This window comes from Erpetoichthys calabaricus, chromosome 3 (genome assembly GCF_900747795.2).
Source record: "Erpetoichthys calabaricus chromosome 3, fErpCal1.3, whole genome shotgun sequence".
Taxonomy (NCBI): domain Eukaryota; kingdom Metazoa; phylum Chordata; class Cladistia; order Polypteriformes; family Polypteridae; genus Erpetoichthys; species Erpetoichthys calabaricus.
In genome coordinates, this window is record NC_041396.2 from 72,140,405 (window position 1) to 72,162,395 (window position 21,991).

The following is a 21,991-nucleotide window of genomic DNA, read 5'->3' on the forward strand; positions in this document are numbered from 1 at the left end:
TACCTGACCTGACCATTGCTTAGCCGAGTAATCTGTGCTTACTGTACCATGTATGTTGTACAACGCCACTGCTTTTTTGATGTTTGTTCATCACCAAGACCGAGCAGTACTACCAATATAGGATTTTACACTGCATTTTTAGTTATATTAGTAAGTTGAGCTGAATTGGTTTGAAAAGACAAAGTTAATTGTGTAGAACCTGCAAAGAGTTCTTCATTAAAAAATGACTTTTGCACTCCTAATGCTTTACTTTTACATATCTTCTATAGATAGAAAAAATATATAGCCATCTGTCACACAGAAACCTGTGAAACACTAGGTGTTTCATATGAAAGCTGACAATCTTACAAGTCAGCATTGGTCCACTTTTTGGTACAAAAAATATGCAGAATCACCTGTAACATTTATTATCATTTCTTTTGTTTTTGCCTGCTGAGTCTGCCTAAAAAAGTATGTGCACTGCATTAGTACCATATAGTTACAAGCTGATGCTACTTTGACTGACCACTGTCCACACTAATCTGTATGTAGTATCAGTCATGAAACATGAATGCAAGGTTCACATTCTCTTTGAAATTTGCATGTATTTATCTAAAGGGTAAATTAATTCAGAGGTAAATTACCATGAAAATGTTTCAGAAAAAAATTGTGTGGGACAGTACATCAGGTTATTGAAGCAAAAGGAATTTGAAATTATCAAAATATTACTTTAAGAAATGGTAGTTTCATTCAGGTTGGCCCTGTGCCACAATGTCTAGGACAAGTTCAACCAAATGCCATAGCATAACTTGCACCCTGAGATAGCCCATGCATAGAGAAAGGTGTGCAGAATGCACTTGCACCAAATAAGGTGTGCAGAATGCACTTGCACTAAGTAGTCATGCTGACAAGAGATGACATGACATTTTAATTTCAAATTTGTCTGGTATCATGTAACCAGTTCCTTTGCATGACTGAAAAATACCTCTTTTCAGGCATGCACTACTTATACAAATCTTTTACCAATGAGGGAATTTGGGGGTATATTATAAATAAACTGCAGTGGACTGGTGCCCTGCCCAGGGTTTGTTTCCTGCCTTGCGCCCTGTGTTGGCTGGGATTGGCTCCAGCAGACCCCTGCGATCCTGTAGTTAGGATAAAGCGGGTTGGATAATGGATGGATTATAAATAATGGATGGATGGATGGATGGATTATAAATAAATAAGAAAGAGATAAAAAATTGCTTACTTTTACTCAAGATATATATACACTGCCTGACCAAAAAAAAAGTCGCCACCAAAAAAAAAGGTCACACACTAATATTTTGTTGGACTGCCTTTAGCTTTGATTACAGCACGCATTCGCTGTGGCATTGTTTCGATAAGCTTCTGCAATGTCACAAGATTTAGTTCCATCCAGTGTTGCATTAATTTTTCACCAAGATCTTGCATGATGGGTGCATCACTTCATCTGCCTCTCTTCTTACCCTGATGCGCCCATCACTCTGGAACAGGGTAAATCTGGACTCATCAGACCACATGACCTTCTTCCATTGCTCCAGCGTCCAATCTTTATGCTCCCTAGCAAATCGAAGCCTTTTTTTCCGGTTTGCCTCACTGATTAGTGGTTTTCTTACGGCTACACAGCTGTTCAGTCCCAATCCCTTGAGGTCCCTTCACATTGTGTGTGTGGAAATGCTCTTACTTTCACTATTAAACATAGACTTGAGTTCTACTGTTGTTTTTCTTCGATTTGATTTCACCAAACGTTTAAGTGATCGCCGATCACGATCATTCAGAATTTTTTTCCGGCCACATTTCTTCCTCGAAGATGATGGGTCCCCACTATCCTTCCAGTTTTTAATAATGCGTTGGACAGTTCTTAACCCAATTTTAGTAGTTTCTGCAATCTCCTTAGATGTTTTCTCTGCTTGATGCATGCCAATGATTTGACCCTTCTCAGACTAACATCTTTTCCACGACCACGAGATGTGTCTTTCGACATGGTTGTTTAAGTAATGAGAAGCAACTCATTGCACCAGTTGGGGTTACATAACTTGTTGCCAGCTGAAAGATAATCGCCCATGCAGTAATTACCCAATAGGAGGCTCGTACCTATTTGCTTAGATAAATCCAGGTGGCGACTTTTTTTTTGGCCAGGCAGTGTATAATGGCATTCTGAGTTTTTAATATAACTTAAATTTTATTTGTTTTACTTTTTTGTTTTTAATATACTTAGGTATTTACATATTTGGTTGAATTAATGTAGCAATTTATCATTTACATGTCAATCCTACATATATTATTTTACAGTTGTGTAAAAAATCATAATGTGCTACAACAAACCCTAACCCTATCTCTCAAATTTCTTAGCAATTGCTAGAGTGAACAAACACTTAAGCTAGTCTAAATACTAGATGTTTAGATTTTTCTTATTTGTTGGTCTATGTAGCTCATTAGAAGCAAGTATGACTTGTATTTTTTATACTTTTGACCAGTAAGTCAAAAATACATTGACTTACACATGATGTTTTACATTAACAAATTACTCAGATATTATTTACACATGATCTTCATATTTCACACTCTAGTAATTCAAATACTTTTAGTAGCATAAAGTATCTCGCAAGAGTAATAATTTTGCTTATTCATTTACATTTACATTTATGTGCTTAGCAGATGCATTTATCCAAAGCAATTTACAAAAGTGGTAAACAATCAAGTAACATTGGGCTAGGGCTTGTTTGTTTAGCAAGTGTAATAGGAGGCATAACAAAAGTTGATTGCCACAAGTGAAATGATGTAGTAACTCATACGTATACAATCACTAAAGAAATTAATTTAAAACAAATTAACCAAAAGAGCAAAATTTTTTTTTCTTCATCAATTTGACAGATATTCACAGAACAGATGGATCTTCAATCGCCCCTTAAATACATTGAGGGAGTCAGCAGTACCGATGGAGGTGGGCAGCCTGTTCCACCAACTTGGAACTAAAGAGGAACAGAGTCTGGATTGAGACTTGAAGCCACGTAGAAGTGGCATCACCAGACGCTGTTCCCTGGCAGACCTGAGTGAGCGAGAAGGAGTATAGCACTTCACCAGTGTCTCCACATACTCGGGTGCTGAGCCATTGACTACTCTGTAGGCAAGCATCAGCATAGTGCTACAGGGAGCCAATGTAGCAACTGAAGAGAGGAGTGACATGTGCCCGTCTCAGCTGGTTAAATACAAGATGGGCTGCTGCATTTTGGATCATTTGCAGCGGATTGATAGCACATGCAGGTACTCCTGCCAGAAGCAAGTTGTAGTAGTCCAGATGGGGACAAGACCAAAGCCTGGACCAGAAGTTGTACTGCATACTCTGTCAGATAAGGTCTGATTTTGCAGATGTTGTATAACGTGAACCTGCATGAATGAGAAACAGTAGAAATGTGGTCAGAAAAAGATATCTGCTCATAAGTTATCATCCCAAGATTGTGTGCTGATTCAGCAGGTGTTAGCAACAGTGAGCCAAGCTGTACAGAGGTGGGGGGATGAGCAGACTGGCTAGCTGGGATCACAATAACCTCGGTTTTTGCCAGATTGAGTTGTAGATAATGGTCCTTCATCCAGGTTGAGATATCAGTAAGACATGCAGAGACTCTAGCTGATAACAAATTGTCCTCCAGAAGGAACAACAGGTATAGCTGTGTATCATCGGGATAACACTGATAAGAGAACCCTTGGGATTGGATAATGGAGCCCAGTGAGATGGTGTGCAGAGAGAAGAGTAGAGGACCCAGCACTAATCCTTGGGGTACACCTGTGCGTGTCTGCTGTGCCTTTAACAACTCCCCTCAACAGGACACACTGTAGGATCTGCCCAAGATGTAGGACTCAGACCATCTGAGAGTAGTCCCAGTGATGCAGAGGTCGTTGAGGGTGGCAAGAAGTATGCTGTGGTTGACCGTGTCAAAGGCAGAAGAGAGAAATAGCAGAATCAGGACTGATGACATGTTGGTTGCTCTAGCATGGCGTAGCTGGTTGACCACAGTCAGTAGATCTGTCTCAGTTGAGTAGTTTCTCTTGAAGCTGGACTGGCTGTTATCGAGCAACTCATTCCATACAAGGAAGGAAGAAATCTTTTTAGAAACAGCACATTCAAATATTTTGGAAAGAAATGAAAGGAGAGAGAGAGTCCTGTAGTTGTTAACTTGGAATGGATCGAGTGTTGTTTTTTGGTTTTTTTTTTTAGAAGTGGGGTTATCAGAGTGTATTTGATGACGTTAGGGAATGTTCCTGATTTAATAGTGCAAGAAATATCTGATGGTATTTTCACTGAACAATTTTCCCAAATAAATACTTCATACTTGAACTAAATCGAAATGAACAAAAGATCATTACTTAAAGTGAACAGAAATTGTTCTTTGGTTTCTGATCTCAGTAAATCGTTGGAGCAGTACAGTTTGTTGACAGGAGTTTAGGACCAAAGACAATAAAATCCTAAATGAAGATAAACACAAACTAATTTTACGTGTACACAGTTGCCATCAATGGAATGATCATTGTGCTGATCCAGACATGAGAAGTATTTGGTTTGTGTAGTATGTTTAAGAGTCAAATTGGTTTAATCCATATTTCTTGTCTTATTTATAAACGTCTAAATGTCGAAGTGTGTGTGTGTTGGTCTGTCCAGCCTGGAAGTGCTAGGCTACAGCATGAAGCTCAAAGAGCTGGCAAGGTGGCCCCAAGTTAACAAGTCGGTTGAAGAAAGAAGTAGGAGGCTACAGCATGAAAGAAAGTGACTCCGTCGTCAAAGTGAAACCACCAAGGAAAGACAAACGAGAGAGAAACTCGCTTAGCCGCTGAGGTGGGGGGGGGGGGGGGGATTTGGGGTTGGGGGGGTATGGGTGGATGGGGTTAGCGAGCACATCTGCAAAACAAAACCTCCAACTCTGTATTTCAGTTTTTTTTCTGACGATTTCAATAGTTTCTAGGAACCCGTGCATTTTACATCATGGGCTTACACAGCTAGTTTTGTATAAATTTCCAATGTACTTAAAAATAACACTGAAATAAATGATGGTAACAATGAGTAACAGTATAAGGAGAACTAAAGAGGGTATGTTTTTATGTAAAAATACACTGGAAGATTATATATTAGAATTACATTTGTAGATATTATCAGAATGTAGGTCTTAAGATATTCTGGTTGGCTGTTAAATGGACAGATATGCACTAAAAGCTGCCACTTCATAGGTTTTGGTACTAATCTATGGCACAGATAAATGATGAGTGTCAGAGGATCTGATTGCCTAATAGCCACAGAAGATTTCAAATGTGGTATATTCTGGGGCAAACTCATTAAATAATTACTTTAATGAATTCTAAATTGCAAAATAACCAATAAATGGGCTTTGTCATGGGTATAGTTTGCTGTCCCTCAGGCCATTACTGCAATAAGCAGGTTTTAAACATTAAAACAATTACATGTTCTGTTCTTGATCAGCATGATAAAAGTTTCTTTTAGTATCATACAAAACCATTTATACTTATTCAATATTTCTTTGTTGACTACAAGTCTCCTTTTGTGATTACCGAGTTGGGCTTCTAAATTTAAATTATGGTTTAATAACATAATTTAGCTTTTAGTTTGGGGTTTGATGCCACTCCCCCCAAACACACACACTTTCTTTGGTTCAAATAAAAATAAACACTTTTGTCCTTTTATACTTGCAATAATAGTTGAGCCATCATCTATAAGTTTAAGTGATCTAATAATGAACACTAGCTTGTTTATAAATAAGCCTGACCTCAGTCATGAAACATCTGTATACAGTAGATATGGGAATCAATCCTGTACTCCATTTTAATAGTTCCAAGGGGTAACATATAAGGTTTTAACAATGTCAGGCCCAGAACTGGATCTGTGAAAATTACAATATCATGCAATCAATACCAAGTCCGAGAGCTTTCAGTCATTTGTGTTCATTATTAGATCACTTATAAAAACAAATACATAAAACAAAATAAAAAACGTGTTTTGGGATGAAACGAACAGACAGATGGTGTTACTACCTTCCTAAGAATCTACATATTAAAAATAGCAGGTGTACATAGTAGCTTCAAGTTGAAAAATTGTCTTGGAAGCAACATATCTTGCAGATAGGTTGGTATCCAGTTAATAACTGGTTCCATATTCATAGTGATTGGTGGAAAACTGGATTATTGGTATATTGGCAAAAATTTGTATTTACTGAGGCACAAAGAAGGGCATATAAAGAAGTACAGTAAGACTTCCATTGCTGACCAGGATGGTGTAAATTCATTAATTTATGGCAATTTCCAAATCTTTATATTGTGTATGTTTGGCTCCCATTAATAATATATACATTTTTTGATTATACTGGAAGCCTTAAACTGTCACATTATCATGAGAAAATTGAGTTCTGTTACAGACAGTAAAATCCATCCATCCATCCATTTTCCAACCCGCTGAATCCGAACACAGGGTCACGGGGGTCTGCTGGAGCCAATCCCAGCCAACACAGGGCACAAGTCAGGAAAAATCGCGGGCAGGGTGCCAACCCACCGCAGAGACAGTAAAATTGTATGTTTTAAGTTGACAGGAACAATATGAATGATACAAAGTTTGACAACAATAAAGAAAACTATGTTTTTACACTTGCAAAATTGTGTCTGTGTGGACGTTTTTGGTGAGTAATACAGAACTAATAAAATGTGACAAAAACTAACAGGAAATTGCTGAAAAAAGTAATCATTAACAAAAACTAAAAATTAAGCAAAAATTAAAAACTACAATTACAAAAAGCAAAAATAAGAACTAAAACTAAAAAATATCTTAAAACTACAAAAACATTGGAACTAGATGTTGACAGGATACCACTCCGTTGCAGGAGATACACCCATATACTGTCAATGAGTTAAACTATTATGTCTTTGGAATATGAAATGAAAGCCAGATTCCATAGAGGAAAACTCCCAAATGCACAGGAAAAATATACAAACTGCTGTACACAGAAACTGTGACCTGGGATATCTGATCACATATCTTTATACACAATATTATGTAAAAATCAAATAATTTAGCAAGCTTAGGTTGTGTTTTAATGAGGTGTACTTTACAGTTTTGTGGATTTTGTCAACCTGAATGTCCATGTGTGCTTCTGTTGTGATTGGATAAGTAAAATAATTCAAAATGGGACATTTAAGTGTGGAGATAAAAGGTTTAGGAAAGTTGACATTTTCAGTTTATAACAAAAAGAGTCAGTTATGTACGAGCAGATTAAGTCTGGACCAATGTGTCTATCTGCACAACAGACTCAGCTATTTGTGGGCTGCCATTGCTGAGATAAAAAAATAACACATTTATTAGCAAGGAAATAATAATAGTAATAATACTAGAAAGATATGCTACTGAAATAATAATAATATAGAAAAGTCATGCTCATAATGATGATAAATCTATCTATCTATCTATCTATCTATCTATCTATCTATCTATCTATCTATCTATCTATCTATCTATCTATCTATCTATCTATCTATCCATCCATCCATCCTATTAGAAAAGCATACTCTGTTTTTACCTTATTCTATTCTTGCTAGACAGTAAATCAGCCAGTCCTTTCTACACATTACACTTATTCTGTGCATTCATTCTTTGCACTAGACATGTGTACTCAGAAATAGCAAGCTATTTATAAAGGCTTTTCTGTCTTGAATCTCTAAGATATAATCTAAAGGTATAAAGTAATTATATTTTCAAGATGCTCTGAGCTAATCAAACTTGCAAACATTGATCAGTATTATGGTGTATAAATGGTGAATCTTTTTAACCAGGCTTTGTATAATGGCATATTTTTTAATTTAATAGTCAGAAATCCTGATGGCATAGATGTAATAATTAAATGTATATAATGTGTTGTGGCCTAGTAGTGCAGTGGTTAGCGCTACTGCTTCAAAGTTCTAGGAGACTATTTTTCTGTCCTGCTGCTAGTTCTTGTCTGTGAATAATTTCACATTGCCCCTATATCTGCACAAATATTATTTTTCAGTTACACCCCAAAGACATGAATATTAGATTGATTATTGATTCTAAATATGCACAGTGTAAAGTAGAGTTTGGGAATATTTGAATGGGTCCTGCAATGGATATGGTTGGTTCTTTCTGCTGCATCTGATGTTGTCAGAAGGCACTGGCCCATGGTGAACCTGAACTAAAAACAAAGGAGATATGAGAATGTTATGTTATGCCCTCAGTGGCATAATCTTTGTGACTTTAACCATGGTCTGAATGTTGATGTCAGTTGCAGTGGTTGCAGCATCTCAGAAACTATAGCCTTCTTGGAATTTTTGTGCACTACAATATCTGGAGTTTATAAATTACAGAAAGTGCACAAATATTCAAATAACAGCTCTTCACAATAGTGGCATGTAGAAGCACACCTGCAAAATCACAACACTTCAAACCTTGAAATAATTGAGCTACAGCAGTAGAATACTTCTATGTATTCTGCTTATGTCACCTAAAACTAAGAAGTGAGGCTACAGTGAGCATATGATCATCAGAACTGGACAATTGAAAATGTGAATAATGTTGCCTAGTCTGATAAATCTAGATTTCTGCTGCAGTACTAAGATGGTATGGTAAGAATTTTACAGAAACAACATTAATATACCCTGCAGTGGACTGATGCCCTATCCAGGGCTGTTTCTTGCCTGTCACCCAGTTCTGCTGGGATTAAATTTGCTTTCTTAGCACACATTAAGCCTCTTATTTTCAGCTGAGCATCTTATTTCCTGATTTGATATGCTTTATTAATTAACTGTCTTATCGCATGCGCTATGAAGGTCAGGACACAGGGTCAGCAATTGTACAGCGTCGCTGGAGCAGTTTTGAAGTTAAGGGTCTTGCTAAAGGGCCCAACAAAGTAGGATGCCTTCTGGAAGTAATGGGATTTGAATGGGCAACCTTCCAGATACCAGCACTGTTCCTTAGCTTCAGAGCCACCACTCCACCTTTGCATACCAATGTGTACCTAAGCATTGTTGCTGATCATTACGTTTCCCTTTATGATCATAGTGTATCTGTTTTTAAATATATAAAGTACTACTAGCAGGAGCATGTATCTTATCGCAGTGACTTGCTAATTCCAGAGAAGTCTATCCATTTAGAGATCATTTAGGATAAGATGGAATGGAACATTTTCAGTGTGAATATGCTGCCTAAAACAGTGCCATAAGCAGGTGATGCTGTCTAGTCAGTATAGACCAAAACCAAAAAGTCAAAAATAATGTTGCCAGCAGTTCCTTGTCCAAACCATAACTTTAAAACTTCTGGTTGTTCTACACTAAAAAATGGGTCCTACCAAATACTAGACAAGCATACCTGATAAAGTCACCACTTCATGAAAGGATACCTATCCCAACAAAATTATCCTCTTTTACTTTAGTGTGTACAGCTTTTCAATCTTTCAATAAGGAGCAATGTATTATTATTGCATTTTTGTTCTGTTTTCAGATTCATATCATTGACTTTGATGATGAAAATAACATTATTAACAAGAATGTTCTGTTGCATGAAGCAGGAGAGATATGGCACATTAGTGCAAGTCCTGTAGATAAAAGTGTCTTTACAACATGTTACAACAAAAGTAAGTAAAAAAAAAATGTTAATTGTATTTGTTTGCACCCTGTTTTATGTACAGTAGAGCTTTTACATATTAAAGTGCTTACTGATAGAAAAGGATAAATCAAAGTAATTGGTAAATTTGCCTTAAACTGTATATAATAAATACTTATTACTAATATATAGTAATATACTTTAATTTTCTTTAACAATATTTTATCCCAGTTGAAATGAATAAAATAGCCACCCATCTATCTGTTTTCATGCCTATATAGTACATTTCAGTATAACTGGGAAATTAAGCCTAAAATAGTAAGGAATAAGCACACACTAGATAAGACACCATTTTATCCTAGGCCAGGGGTCTGCAACCTTCACTATGAAAAGAGCCATTTTGCCCCCCCTTCCTCCAAAGAAAAATAGTCTGGAGCCGCAAAACATAACACAGCTTATAAACTTTTAAAAGTTTTAATCTTTTTTTAGATTTTACTTGTTACAACCACGGAATACAACAAACAGAAGTGCAGTGTGCATGTGTAGGCCTACTTTGAAATAAATTAAACTGAACTATGCAGGCCTATTTGGGTCCTTCCTATACCTGTGTAAAATTAAAATAAAAACTAGCCCACTTTAATATAAATAAAACATTTAGCTGTAGCTTAGCAGCTTTAAAAAAGTAAACATTAAATTCCATTTCAGTGTGCTGAATCAACTGAAGCACCTGAACATACAAAAAAACCTACATCAGCTCCGGGTCCGAAATGAATGTGTTTTTTTTTTCTGAAAAATAATAGCACATTAAATGCTATTGTTGTCACCTGTTTAATGTGACTTCTGTTCATGAAGTTCGCTGCTGATCATCTCTATGTCGGGGCTGTACGATGTGACTTTGACCTTCACACAGGACTGCAGGCTCTCATGTGTGAGGCAGGAGCGATATTTGGACTTTATGAAGTTCATGCTTGAGAAAACTTGCTCACATAAGTATGTTGAGCCAAAGATGGACAGGACTCCAAATGCATATTTTTTTCCTGTTCATATACGTTTCAGGAATGGCACTCCACGTGTCGAAAACAAATTTGTCGGGTTTGGGGAGGTTTTCAATATCACTCCATTTGTGCTCTTTAGCGAGAGTAGCCTTCTGACGGGTGACTTCTTCAAGATCCGCTGTCAGGCATTTGAACTTGGACACCCATTAATCTTTATCTGCTATGTCGTCCAGTTCAATTTCTAGATCGGGCTTACATACTCACTCCTGTGAATGCGGATGTGTTCAGCAGGGATGGGTCGATGTCCAGGGGTGTGACAGGGAAGGAGAGAGTGTTTTTTTCCGTTCCATACTCACTGAACCTTACTCTAAATGCAGCTTGCATTTTCTGAACAATTTCCCGTTTGTTTTTAAAGTCGGAGAATAGATGCTCTGATATTTTTATGAACGATTTTTTCATGTATTCTCCGTCTGTGAACGGTTTACCCCTCCTTACGATCTCTTGAGCTGCCACAAAACCAGCAGCTGTAGTTGACTGTGTAGAAGTGATCCACTTTTTGAAAGTATGTTTGCTCTGTTCAGCTTTCCGTTGCAGTTCCGAAATTGCTCTCTTTCGCTTATCTTCACTTGGGTATTTTGAATGCTGAGTGCTTGTTTCGAAAATGTATTTCAACGTTACATTTTTTGTTGTTCGATAATTTATCGCCACATATTAAGCACACCGGTAAGCCAGCGTCGTTGGCGGTGAAGGCAAATGCTGCTGTCCACGCAGAATTAAACTCTCTAAATTAGATGTTAAAATGTATAACAGTAGTAGTTGTAAATAAACATATATATAAATACAACTTAAATTAAGAAATTGCCATTATTCATTTTCATGGTTTTTTTTTTGTCAAGGCCAAAGGGAGCCACTACAAGGAGGCTGAAGAGCCGCATGTGGCTCCAGAGCCGCGGGTTGCCGACCCCTGTCCTAGGCAATACTCAAAACGACACTGACTCAATATCATCAGGGCAGTTTAGAGTTTGCAGTTTATTTGGCTATCTTTAGATACTGTCAGGAAAATGCAGTCTTTGGTGACCTTATTTTTTTGCATGAAATAGGTTACTGTTATACTATCCCATTTAAAGAACTGACTATTCTGGTGAAAACAGATGTTTTTAGTTGAAGGTGAATGACATTTCTGGAATTACAACTTTGATTTTGTTCCAGGAACAACATGAACCTGATGATATCAGGTTTACCCATACACAGGGTTAGTTTTCTGGTAATCTGTGTTCTTGAATTCAGATAAGCAGACTGGGAAAAGTGAGTAAATGAATCAAGGAATGCTAGTCTGTTTATTTACTAAATGAAAAAATATTATTTCCTGACAAAAAGTTAAAATCTTAAAGAGCAATACTATAAAGATTAAATGTAAAGCTAGTTTATATGTTTAGAATATATTGACTGCTGGTACTGATTCCAAATAAATAGGTTATCACCTGGGCTGTCATTGCCTTTTGAGCATGTACAACATTCCTTTAGCATAGAAATGTCATGACATGCATTGTTAGAGTAAATTTTCATTATATAACTGGAGAATGGAGTGATGATACACTTTTAAGTAGGAGTGCATTTATTAATGACATTTCTAATTAAACATGTAAAGACAGGAAACCCAAACCAGCAAGTCATTTGCTAGGGTTGTTCAGCAGAAAATGTACCATGGCATAAAAGAGTGATGGTGCTGTCATGTTATATGCAAATCAAACAGAATTTTATCTTTGACAGATTTTTTTTTCTCCATTTTTTTGAAGATTTGGAAATATAAGACATCTCCTGTGATGAACTACAGTGTTACATTGGTTACAAATGTGAAGATCCGAAATGGGCCTGTATTAATTTATCCAGTATCCTGTTTACCACATGGAGTAGTTCCATTCATGTGATGGGATGCTGAAGTGAATCTGACAAACATTTCATATTTAGTAAACTTTGCACAGACCTAGAATACTTATAGTGCAGATATGTTCTTGCTGTCACATGAGACAGCCCTATTGTATTATGGACCCGGGAATATTTCCAGTGTCAGGACAATTGCCCAATGGAAGTGCTTCAGGCTCACACAGAAGTCCCAAAAATTGGGGAACACATTTCCCCAATACCTTCCATAATGAACCACTTTAAGTGATTGGAAGATAACTGAAATGCCAAAGAATATCTCATATTCCTAGTTATGTGGGGATACACTACACTGAAAAGTTATATTAAAGTGTAAATAACTAACTAGCAACAATTTTCTAAATACTTATTCTAGTGCAACAGTGAGGCTTAGTGCACTGTTTGAATATGAAAAGAATTACAGAGAAGACATTGTTTTTTCAGTTCATGAACTCCTTTCGCTTTTTCAGTTTTTTGAAAAACTAGCTTCAAGAATTTGTCTTTTCTTTGCCAAGTGCAGCCCACGTGACAGCAAAGAAACATGTCACTTATTTTCTTCTATTTGGCATTATGTTAAGTGTGGGAAATAATTGCAACAGCACGTACCAATGAGTAGTGAAACATCTAGCCTTCCAACAGTAGCTAACGATTAATGGTAATGATTAATGGTTGCTAATGTGTATTTTATTATTCTACCACATTACTGCTCTCCTATTTTCACTGAGTTATGGTTAAGGAAATTAGAAGGACAATAAAAATAAAGAAAAATTACACAAAACTAGGAATGCCCATCTAATAAAATATATCACTTTTGTATTTTATGGAATAGTATTCTAGTGCTTTTGTTTTTTTGGTTTTTTTTTCCCAAATTTTGTACTTTGTTTTAACAGTTTGTATGTATGATTTTTGCTTGACCCTATAGGTGAGATGCCAGACCTATGAAGAGATCGTTTACTTGGAGAAAGTTTCCATAAATCAACTTTCAATGTTTCTGTTTAGGGTTTGGATGATAGTCGATAAACTATTTTTCAACTTATAAAACAAATTAGACTTGCTGCAATAAACCAAATAATACAATTTATTTATAATATAAGGACATCAGAAGATGGATAATGCATATAAGACTATATACAGATGAAAGACAAACAGAACAGAAGATAACATAATTTTGTAAATTTGTCTTTAGGAGAAATTAGGTGTTTTCGAGAAACTAGATGGCAAACATTTTTTAACTTTCATCAAGTTTTTGCTACTGTTCTAATAAATCTACTCTAGCATAATTTGATCTTTGTCTCTGAAATAGAAGGAAAAGGACACAACTTGTGAAGTCTGTTTCCTAAATTCTTATCTAAAGAATCAACCAGAAAACATCATTAATTCTGGAGTGGCTTTAAAATGTCACAGTTCTGATCTTTAAGTTAGTTGGATGGGTAAGTTCCTAGCTAGTTATAACGTTTTCTAGCATCTGCAGTTTGATGGGGGAAGATGATTTGTTCACATATTGTTTGAACTCCTCTGTCTGTGTGTTTGTGTGAGATCCTGCTCTTAATTTTCCTGTTGAATTTAAGGTGAGAAACTTATAACAGCTAAAGACATATTCTTTGCACAGGCTATTACTTTCAGTTAGAGCAATACCATTTACCAGAATACATTAGCTAGCTTTATCCTAAATAGTAAGTTAGAGTCAATAGTTCTCTGAATCAAAGAAGGTGTACTTATGGTTTGGTTCTTGTTGACTCCAGGTGTTGATGATGCTTTATCCAGATTCCTTCAGTGTCAACTTTTTTTGGCATAAGTTAAAGGATGTGTGCTTTTTATTGCTTTGTTCTGATGCTCTTCTACTTCTTTGCTTTAGTCACATCTTGTATTTGCATGTTATACTGTAGTTTGTTTTTGAGGTTTCACACACTGTGGTCCTCATTTGCTAGCATAAAACTTGTGTCTGGTGGGCAGTCCATGATCAGTCGACAAGATAAATGGTCCCTCTTGCTTGTGCACCTTACTTTGCTTTAGCAAGATTTGGACTCATGCAGCAACAACATAGCTCTTTGTTAACTAACCAAGTGTTAAATGATGCATCATGGAGACATCTTTGAATGTCATTTGTCTGTGATTGATTGCTTTTATCAGAAGAGACCCAGAAGTTGCATTCCAAAGAGGGGCCCTGTGAAAAAAACTTACACTTTGGCGGAAGTTAGATGTCAATGAAAGAGGGTCTGACAGCTGCCTCTTAAGCAAAGTATTTGTGTACCAAAGAAAAGGAAAGTGGGTTATGTCTGTTTGTACTACAGTATAATCATTAAAACTGTCCAGTAACCTTTTTCATTGATAACGATGTAAGTGTTGTTATTTGGAAAAAGCGGAAATGATAGATCCTCTCAGGAAAGCATTAAAAATATCCATCAAAATGCCATTTCGTTGGTCAGTAGAAATGTTTAAAACATGCCCTAAAACATTAATCTTATTTAAAAATGCTTCTTACCTCGTCCCCAGAAACAGAGAATAATGAATAACAAGAAAAACATTGTTGTTATGATCAAGGTGGACAAATAAATCGTTAAGTTAAGTAGGGCATGAAAATGTGGGCAAAATTTGATTGGGCCTTAGTTTCTAATATATAAGCATCTGAAGACCTTGGCATAGTTTACATGCACCACAACTGCTACTATATTCAGTTTCTGTTTTACCCCATTAATGACTCATAGAAGCTGATTTCTCTAGTTTTTACCTACATTACTTGTAAGTTTCCATAATACCAGCCTTCAACAGATTAATGCAAGCCTTAAGTAAATTACAGATATCAAAGTCTATCCATGTTTTTTTATTATGAAATAAGCAGATTGTTTTTAAAGGTATACAGTTATCCAGTTTTGTTTTGGTTGCATAATCATCCAGATCTGATGAGGAATCTCTAAACATGTTCCAGATTACAGATTCAGAATACTGCAGTTTGTACTTAACCACTTTAGTTTAGCACAGAAACTATTTTCTTACCAGCTCTCATGCTTCAATCTTGTCTTATAAACTGAAATTAGGTGTACTAAGAGGTGTTTAAATTATTCAAGGTGATGGTATCAGTAAGAGTCATTTCTTGGTGTATATGAATTTTATTGGGTTATTTAAAGATTGGATTAACTGAATAGCACTTGCAAACAGTATATTGTAGGAACTTTTTCTGTTTGTCATTCATACCTAAAGTGAATTCAGATTGACAAAAAATTAAACAGATTTATTTGTTAAACAACAAGTGAGAGACCAACAATAGGAAAATCCCAAAAAGCAAATAAAACAAACAAGAAAGTAAAATCCTTCATCCCAACTGGGTCTGCTTTACAAAAATGTAGTTTTATGTATAAGAATAGGGGGTTAGGATTTTCACATATGGAGGTGTGGAGGTCTCCTTATGTCTGCACAGTTGTCCTCTAAAAGATGTGCTGTTTAAGTTCATTGGCAACTTTAAGTTGACTCAAGTGTAAATTGACATTGTTTGTGGACATGAGCAGGCCATTCCCTAGACCAGTACCCTGTCTATGGTTGTTTTCCTCCTTGCGTACATTGCTACTATAATAGACTTTGTCCCACAGCAACCTTTGCTTGGGCTAAATGTGTTTGAGAAAATATTTATTATTACACATGAGAACAATAGATGTGTCCACCTCATATCCAAAGTACCACCCATAATGTCTTTCCATAATCTTTTGCTTTCTCTCCAAGAATCTCCTTTTGAGGTATTCTACCTTGCTAGATAAATCTTTGTTCCAACAAACAATCTGACCGCAGACTGAATCACTGACAATGTGCCACCAATTTAAACCCCTCTCTGAGATTATTACTGGCACCCAAAAACAATTTCAGATACAGTGATGACCTATAAAATCCCAAATTCACTAGTTTACAGTGTCCTTTAGCTAGCCATAAAACATAAAATATCTATTCCCTGAAGTCATCAATTCCTTTAAAATAAAGTGCCAGTAGTTGTTTAAAGGCTGCAAGCATTGTTTTTGTCAGCAGGATCCCGTTTGTGTTTCCCCGCTGCCCTCTAGTGGCTGATGGGGACCACTGACATTGTTCTTGCACTTCACAGTGGCTTTTCTCTTATAATGATATCCCTTAAGAATTCTCATCTAGAATGCATTCTATGTTTGCCTACCCCTGACAGCCCCTGTCAACCCATATGAGCTTACATAAAATTTCTTCTACTAATAATGTGGGTTCCTGTGTTTCCGTGTTGCCTTTCTTATGTCCAGGGCCAGTTTCATGTCCTTTCTGTCCATTCCAACCCAATATAAATGGATATGAAAGAGAAATGATTCAGACTATTTGATAAATCCAGTGGTTAATCAGGCACCTTCAGTTGATTTATTAATTGACCTTTTTCTTCAATAATCAGTAACTTAGGCTGGTATATCTGTATTGCTGGAGATTATCTGCTAACACTAGTCTCTTTTTTCTTAGCTTCAGACAGCAAAGTGGTAACATGTGCAGCTGTGTGGAGGATGCCGAAAGAATTGGAATCAGGCAGCCATGAATCCCCTGATGATTCATCAAGCAACCCTCAGACCCTAGAGCTGCTCTGTCACCTTGACAACACAGCCCACGGCAATATGGCTTGGTAGGATCCCAATTATTGATTTAATCCTTTTTACCTACAGTGGCGTATGCCAGGGTTGAATGTTTTATTCACTTGTGTTTTCTGATTTTTGTGTGTGTGTATGTGTGTGTGGATGTATGTGAAGAAATGCGATTGACTGACCTAGATAAGGCAGTGCTATGCTCATGTGAGGTCTGTGAATTGCAGACAGTGAATAGTATTCAAATTTTAATAGTTACATTATAGAAACAACAATTAAATCACTGTGAGTTACAGCAATTTAGTTTTGCAAAATTAATTACAGAGACCCCTCAATGTACATAGAAATGCTCACCCCATAAGTAGTCATTCTTAAGTTGTGTTAAAAAAAAAAAAGAAACAAAACTATTAGTTGTCTAATAAAATATACTTTTGATAAACAAAATTATCTACAGATGGTAATGATGCCCATTATTTAATTCTAATGTGCTGGCGCCTGTAATATGAATTTAGATTCTGAATGATATTGTCTGAAACAGAACAAATCTGGATTGATGAAGCAAAGAAGTGCAGTGAGGTAAGATATTATATGACAAGTGGCATCGTGATAAATTGTGCGGTCGTGCAGCAGGAGCAAAACCCAAAGACAAAGAGGTTAAAGCTTTCAGCTTGATTTGTGATGGTTTTTATTTTTTGTGATGTGCATATTTAACCAAAGAGCTGCAGATATAGTATTTACTACAGACAAAAATGTAGGCTGTAGGTGTATGTAAGATAATGACAGTTGTGAGGTCCTACAGCCTGTGTAGCCCTAACACACAGCTCAGTAGAATTGAAGTTCATAACACATTTGTTTTCAAAATGTGGTGGTTCCTTAACTATATAGTGTGTTACATTTTTTCTGTATGGTTTTCATTTATATATAAAAGTCCAGGTAATTACTAACCAGTGTTATGATCAGATAACTGTATCTAAAAATATTGACACCATCCTGAAAAAATATTGTTTACCATTATTTATGTTAAGACTGTGTGATGGCTTAGTGCTGTTGCCCCCTGGATCCAGTGTCCTGGATTAAAATCACCTCCTGTTCATTGTCTGTGGGGTGTTCTCATGTTCTCTCTACGTGATTTTTTTCTGTCATATCCCTGAAGATATATGTGTTAGATTAACTGATAAATCTTTTAGATTAATTGATGAATCTAAAATGCCCAAGTTTAAATGTGATGACAGGAGCCTAGTGCAAGGTTGCTTTCCATTTTGTGCTTGATATTTCCAGGATATGCTCCAGCCCTCCATGACTCTGGATTGGATTAAGTGCTATGTTATGTGAATTATTTACTACCTAGTTAAAATTTAAATCCTCTAGACATTGCTAATTGCATGTACCACATCACTTACATCAATGTCTTTATTATGTAGCACATTTTCTATTGGTTCCAGTCCTAATAGGGCATGCATGCATTTAGTAAATAAACAATATACTGTAACTGATTTAACTGAAGCATTCTTCAGAAGTTTTGAGGATGGCATCTTTGGTCAGTATAGTATTGGTAGTCAATGGATTCCTGGTAATAACCAGTTTCCTTGCTCAAGTCAAAGAGAAAGATTTTGGAAAGAGGAAGCAAATTTAAAAACTGAATGCTAATGAACTGGTAAATAATATTATGGGTAATCCCTCTAATACTCTGTGGCTATCTGTATGAGATATATAGTACTGTGCAAAAGTTTTAGGCAGGTGTGAAAAAATGCTGTAAACAAAGAATGCTTTCAGAAATATAAATAATGATTGTTTATTGTTATCAATTTACAAAATGCAAAATGAGCGAAAAAAAGAAAAATCTAAATCAAATCAATATTTGGTGTTACTACATTTTGCCTTCAAACCAGCATCAATTCTTACAGGTACACTTGCACAAAGTCAGGGATTTTGTAGGATTATAGTCTGGTGTATGATCAACCCATTATACCAAACAGGTGCTAATGATCGTCAATGTCACACGTAGGTTCACACATAGTCATTAACTGAAACAGAAACAGCTGTGTATGAGGCTTAAAACTGGGTGAGGAACAGCCAAACTCTGCTACCAAGGTGAGGTTGTGGACGACAGTTTCATGTCATGGCAAGATTGAGCACAGCAACAAGACACAAGGTAGTTATACTGCATCAGCAAGGTCTCTCCCAGACAAAGATTTCAAAGCAGACTGGGGTTTCAAGATGTGCTATTCAAGCTCTTTTGAAGAAGCACAAAGAAACGGGCAACGTTGAGGATCGTAGACGCAGTGGTCGGCCAAGGAAACTTAGTGCAGCAGATGAAAGACACATCAAGTTGATTACCCTTCAAAATTGGAAGATGTCCAGCAGTGCCATCAGCTCAGAACTGGCAGAAACCAGTGGGACCCAGGTACACCCATCTACTGTCCGGAAAAGTCTGGTCAGAAGTGGTCTTCATGGAAGAGTTGCAGCCAAAAAGCCATACCTCCGACGTGGAAACAAGTCCAAGCGACTCAAGTATGCACGAAAACATAGGAACTGGGGTGTAGAAAAATGGCAGCAGGTGCTCTGGACTGAGGAGTCAAAATTTGAAATATTTGGCTGTAGCAGAAGGCAGTTTGTTCGTCGAAGGGCTGGAGAGCGGTACAATAATGAGTGTCTGCAGGCAACAGTGAAGCATGGTGGAGGTTCCTTGAATGTTTGGGGCTGCATTTCTGCATATGGAGTTGGAGATTTGGTCAGGATTAATGGTGTTCTCAATGCTGAGAAATACAGGCAGATACTTATCCATCATGCAATACCATCAGGGAGGCGTATGATTGGCCCCAAATTTATTCTGCAGCAGGACAACGACCTCAAACATATAGCCAAAGTCATTAAGAACTATCATCAGCGTAAAGAAGAACAAGAAGTCCTGGAAGTGATGGTATGGCCCCCACAGAGCCCTGATCTCAACATCAACGAGTGTGTCTGGGATTACATGAAAAGACAGAAGGATGTGAGGAGGCCTACATCCACAGAAGGTCTGTGGTTAGTTCTCCAAGATGTTTGGAACAACCTACCAGCCGAGTTCCTTCAAAAACTGTGAGCAAGTGTACCTAGAAGAATTGATGCTGTTTTGAAGGCAAAGGGTGGTCACACCAAATATTGATTTGATTTAGATTTCTCTTTTGTTCATTCACTGCATTTTGTTGATTGATGAAAATAAATGATTAACACTTCCATTTTTGAAAGCATTCTTTGTTTACAGCATTTTTTCACACCTGCCTAAAACTTTTGCACAGTACTGTATATTGTTCTGCCAATTTTGTGCAAGCCATATTCTTAAAATCTAAAGCATGTTTAAAGAGAATAAAAAAAAATTATTTCAATTTGCTTAGGCAGTATAAATATGTATGAATGGAACTAAAGTACAGACGCCTCAGTAGATTTTATACACAAATTGTGCTATTCCTGTTTCTTCCTCTGGATGTCAGTTTTCCCCCTATGTAATCTGCTATACAGTATACCTAACTAAATTGGTTTCTGACTAATTGAATTCTGAACAATAATAATAATAATAATAGTAATGTACAGACTGGACAGTTTTATTAATTTTGTATCCATTAGCATTGTAATTTAGTTTTTCTGTTATGTTTATTTAGCTATATTTTATGCTTCCTGTAGCACTGTTCAGTAGGATCTTACAGCTGTTTTCTTTGCTTTTCTCTACTCTGTTCATTGGTATATTGTGCAGCTGCAGTCCTTTATGTCAAGGAACCAGGCTTAAAAATGATGACCTCTTTGATTTGGTATTGCTTTTTATTTGTTTTATTATTTCCTTTTGTTCTGCTCTCTTTAAAAAATAACTATTAACATTCATCTTCATGCTTTAGCAATCAATTCAACCAGCTGGTAGTCCCTTGAAATCTGGGAATCTGTTATTCCCACAATGGTGAGAATCCAAAAATCAGTTTGAAAAAAAACAGAGAAGCAATGGCAAACTTGGAAGACAGAGAGGGTATAAAAACTTGTAAAATATAAATATTCAAAGAAAAAAATAGCAATATAGAGACAAACAGAAAAATCCATAAACAGTTATATACTTCAAACATTTATTAAAAACTTTTAAATAGTAATAAGGTAATAAGTGCTTAAGCTTGCACAAAAGAATGTTCTTGTCTTTTACTCGGCAACTCTCCTGTGAATGCTTCCTAATATGTTTTCTCACTTATTGTAACCGAATGGACAGGATCAGAGGAAAGCAGTGCATAAAAAGAAAGACGAAGGCATAATTCTGCGTGGTAACTAACAACCAAAAATATGGTATCTGCACTAACAGGACTGACTCATTGGCTTTTCTGTCTATTGCCAGATACTCTGAGCAGAGTATAAGACTGTTCTCTACAGTTTGTTAAACTATACATAAACCTAGTAAGCTGTCAGAAATTTAGCACACATTAACACAATATGACAAAGAATGTACACATGTGATGGAGATAGAAAGGTGCATTATAGAGTAGAGAGCGAGACAAGGAAACTTGTTATCAGGTCAGAACCATCTCATCCACTGACCCCAGTCTGAGCTCCTGGTGAATCTTTGACAAGTCACAGCTCGTTCTTAATTAATATATGATTTTTTAAAAGAAAAAATAAAACAATTATTGGTGGCAAGGTGGTACAGTAGGTACGACTGCCTCCTCAGAGATCCAGAATCCTGAGTTTGAACCCCATGTCCAGTTATTTCCCATGTGAAATATGCACATTCTCTCTGTGTCTGTGTAAGTTTTTCACCCAGGTGCTCTGTGGCGTGACTCTCAGTTGGCACTGTATATGGGAGTATATTTTTGGATGGGCATGTATCTAGGCCCTTCATTGGACTAGTGTCCTTTACTTGTCCATTTCCTGCCTTGCCTCTAATGCTG

The 21,991-nt window shown here is 36.6% G+C and overlaps 2 protein-coding genes across 2 annotated transcripts in view; one reads left to right on the forward strand and one right to left on the reverse strand.

Annotated features, from left to right (window-relative positions):
- trappc12 (trafficking protein particle complex subunit 12) overlaps positions 1–21,969 on the reverse strand; it is a 147,108-nt gene extending 125,139 nt beyond the window's left edge. The window contains exon 1 of the mRNA XM_051925527.1: positions 21,961–21,969. Coding sequence (XP_051781487.1) covers positions 21,961–21,968 — 8 coding nt within the window. The 5' untranslated portion in view covers position 21,969. The remainder of the gene's footprint in view (positions 1–21,960) is intronic.
- eipr1 (EARP complex and GARP complex interacting protein 1) overlaps positions 1–21,991 on the forward strand; it is a 90,061-nt gene that overhangs the window by 4,973 nt on the left and 63,097 nt on the right. The window contains exons 3-4 of the mRNA XM_028796914.2: positions 9,506–9,638; positions 16,978–17,134. Coding sequence (XP_028652747.1) covers positions 9,506–9,638; positions 16,978–17,134 — 290 coding nt within the window. The remainder of the gene's footprint in view (positions 1–9,505; positions 9,639–16,977; positions 17,135–21,991) is intronic.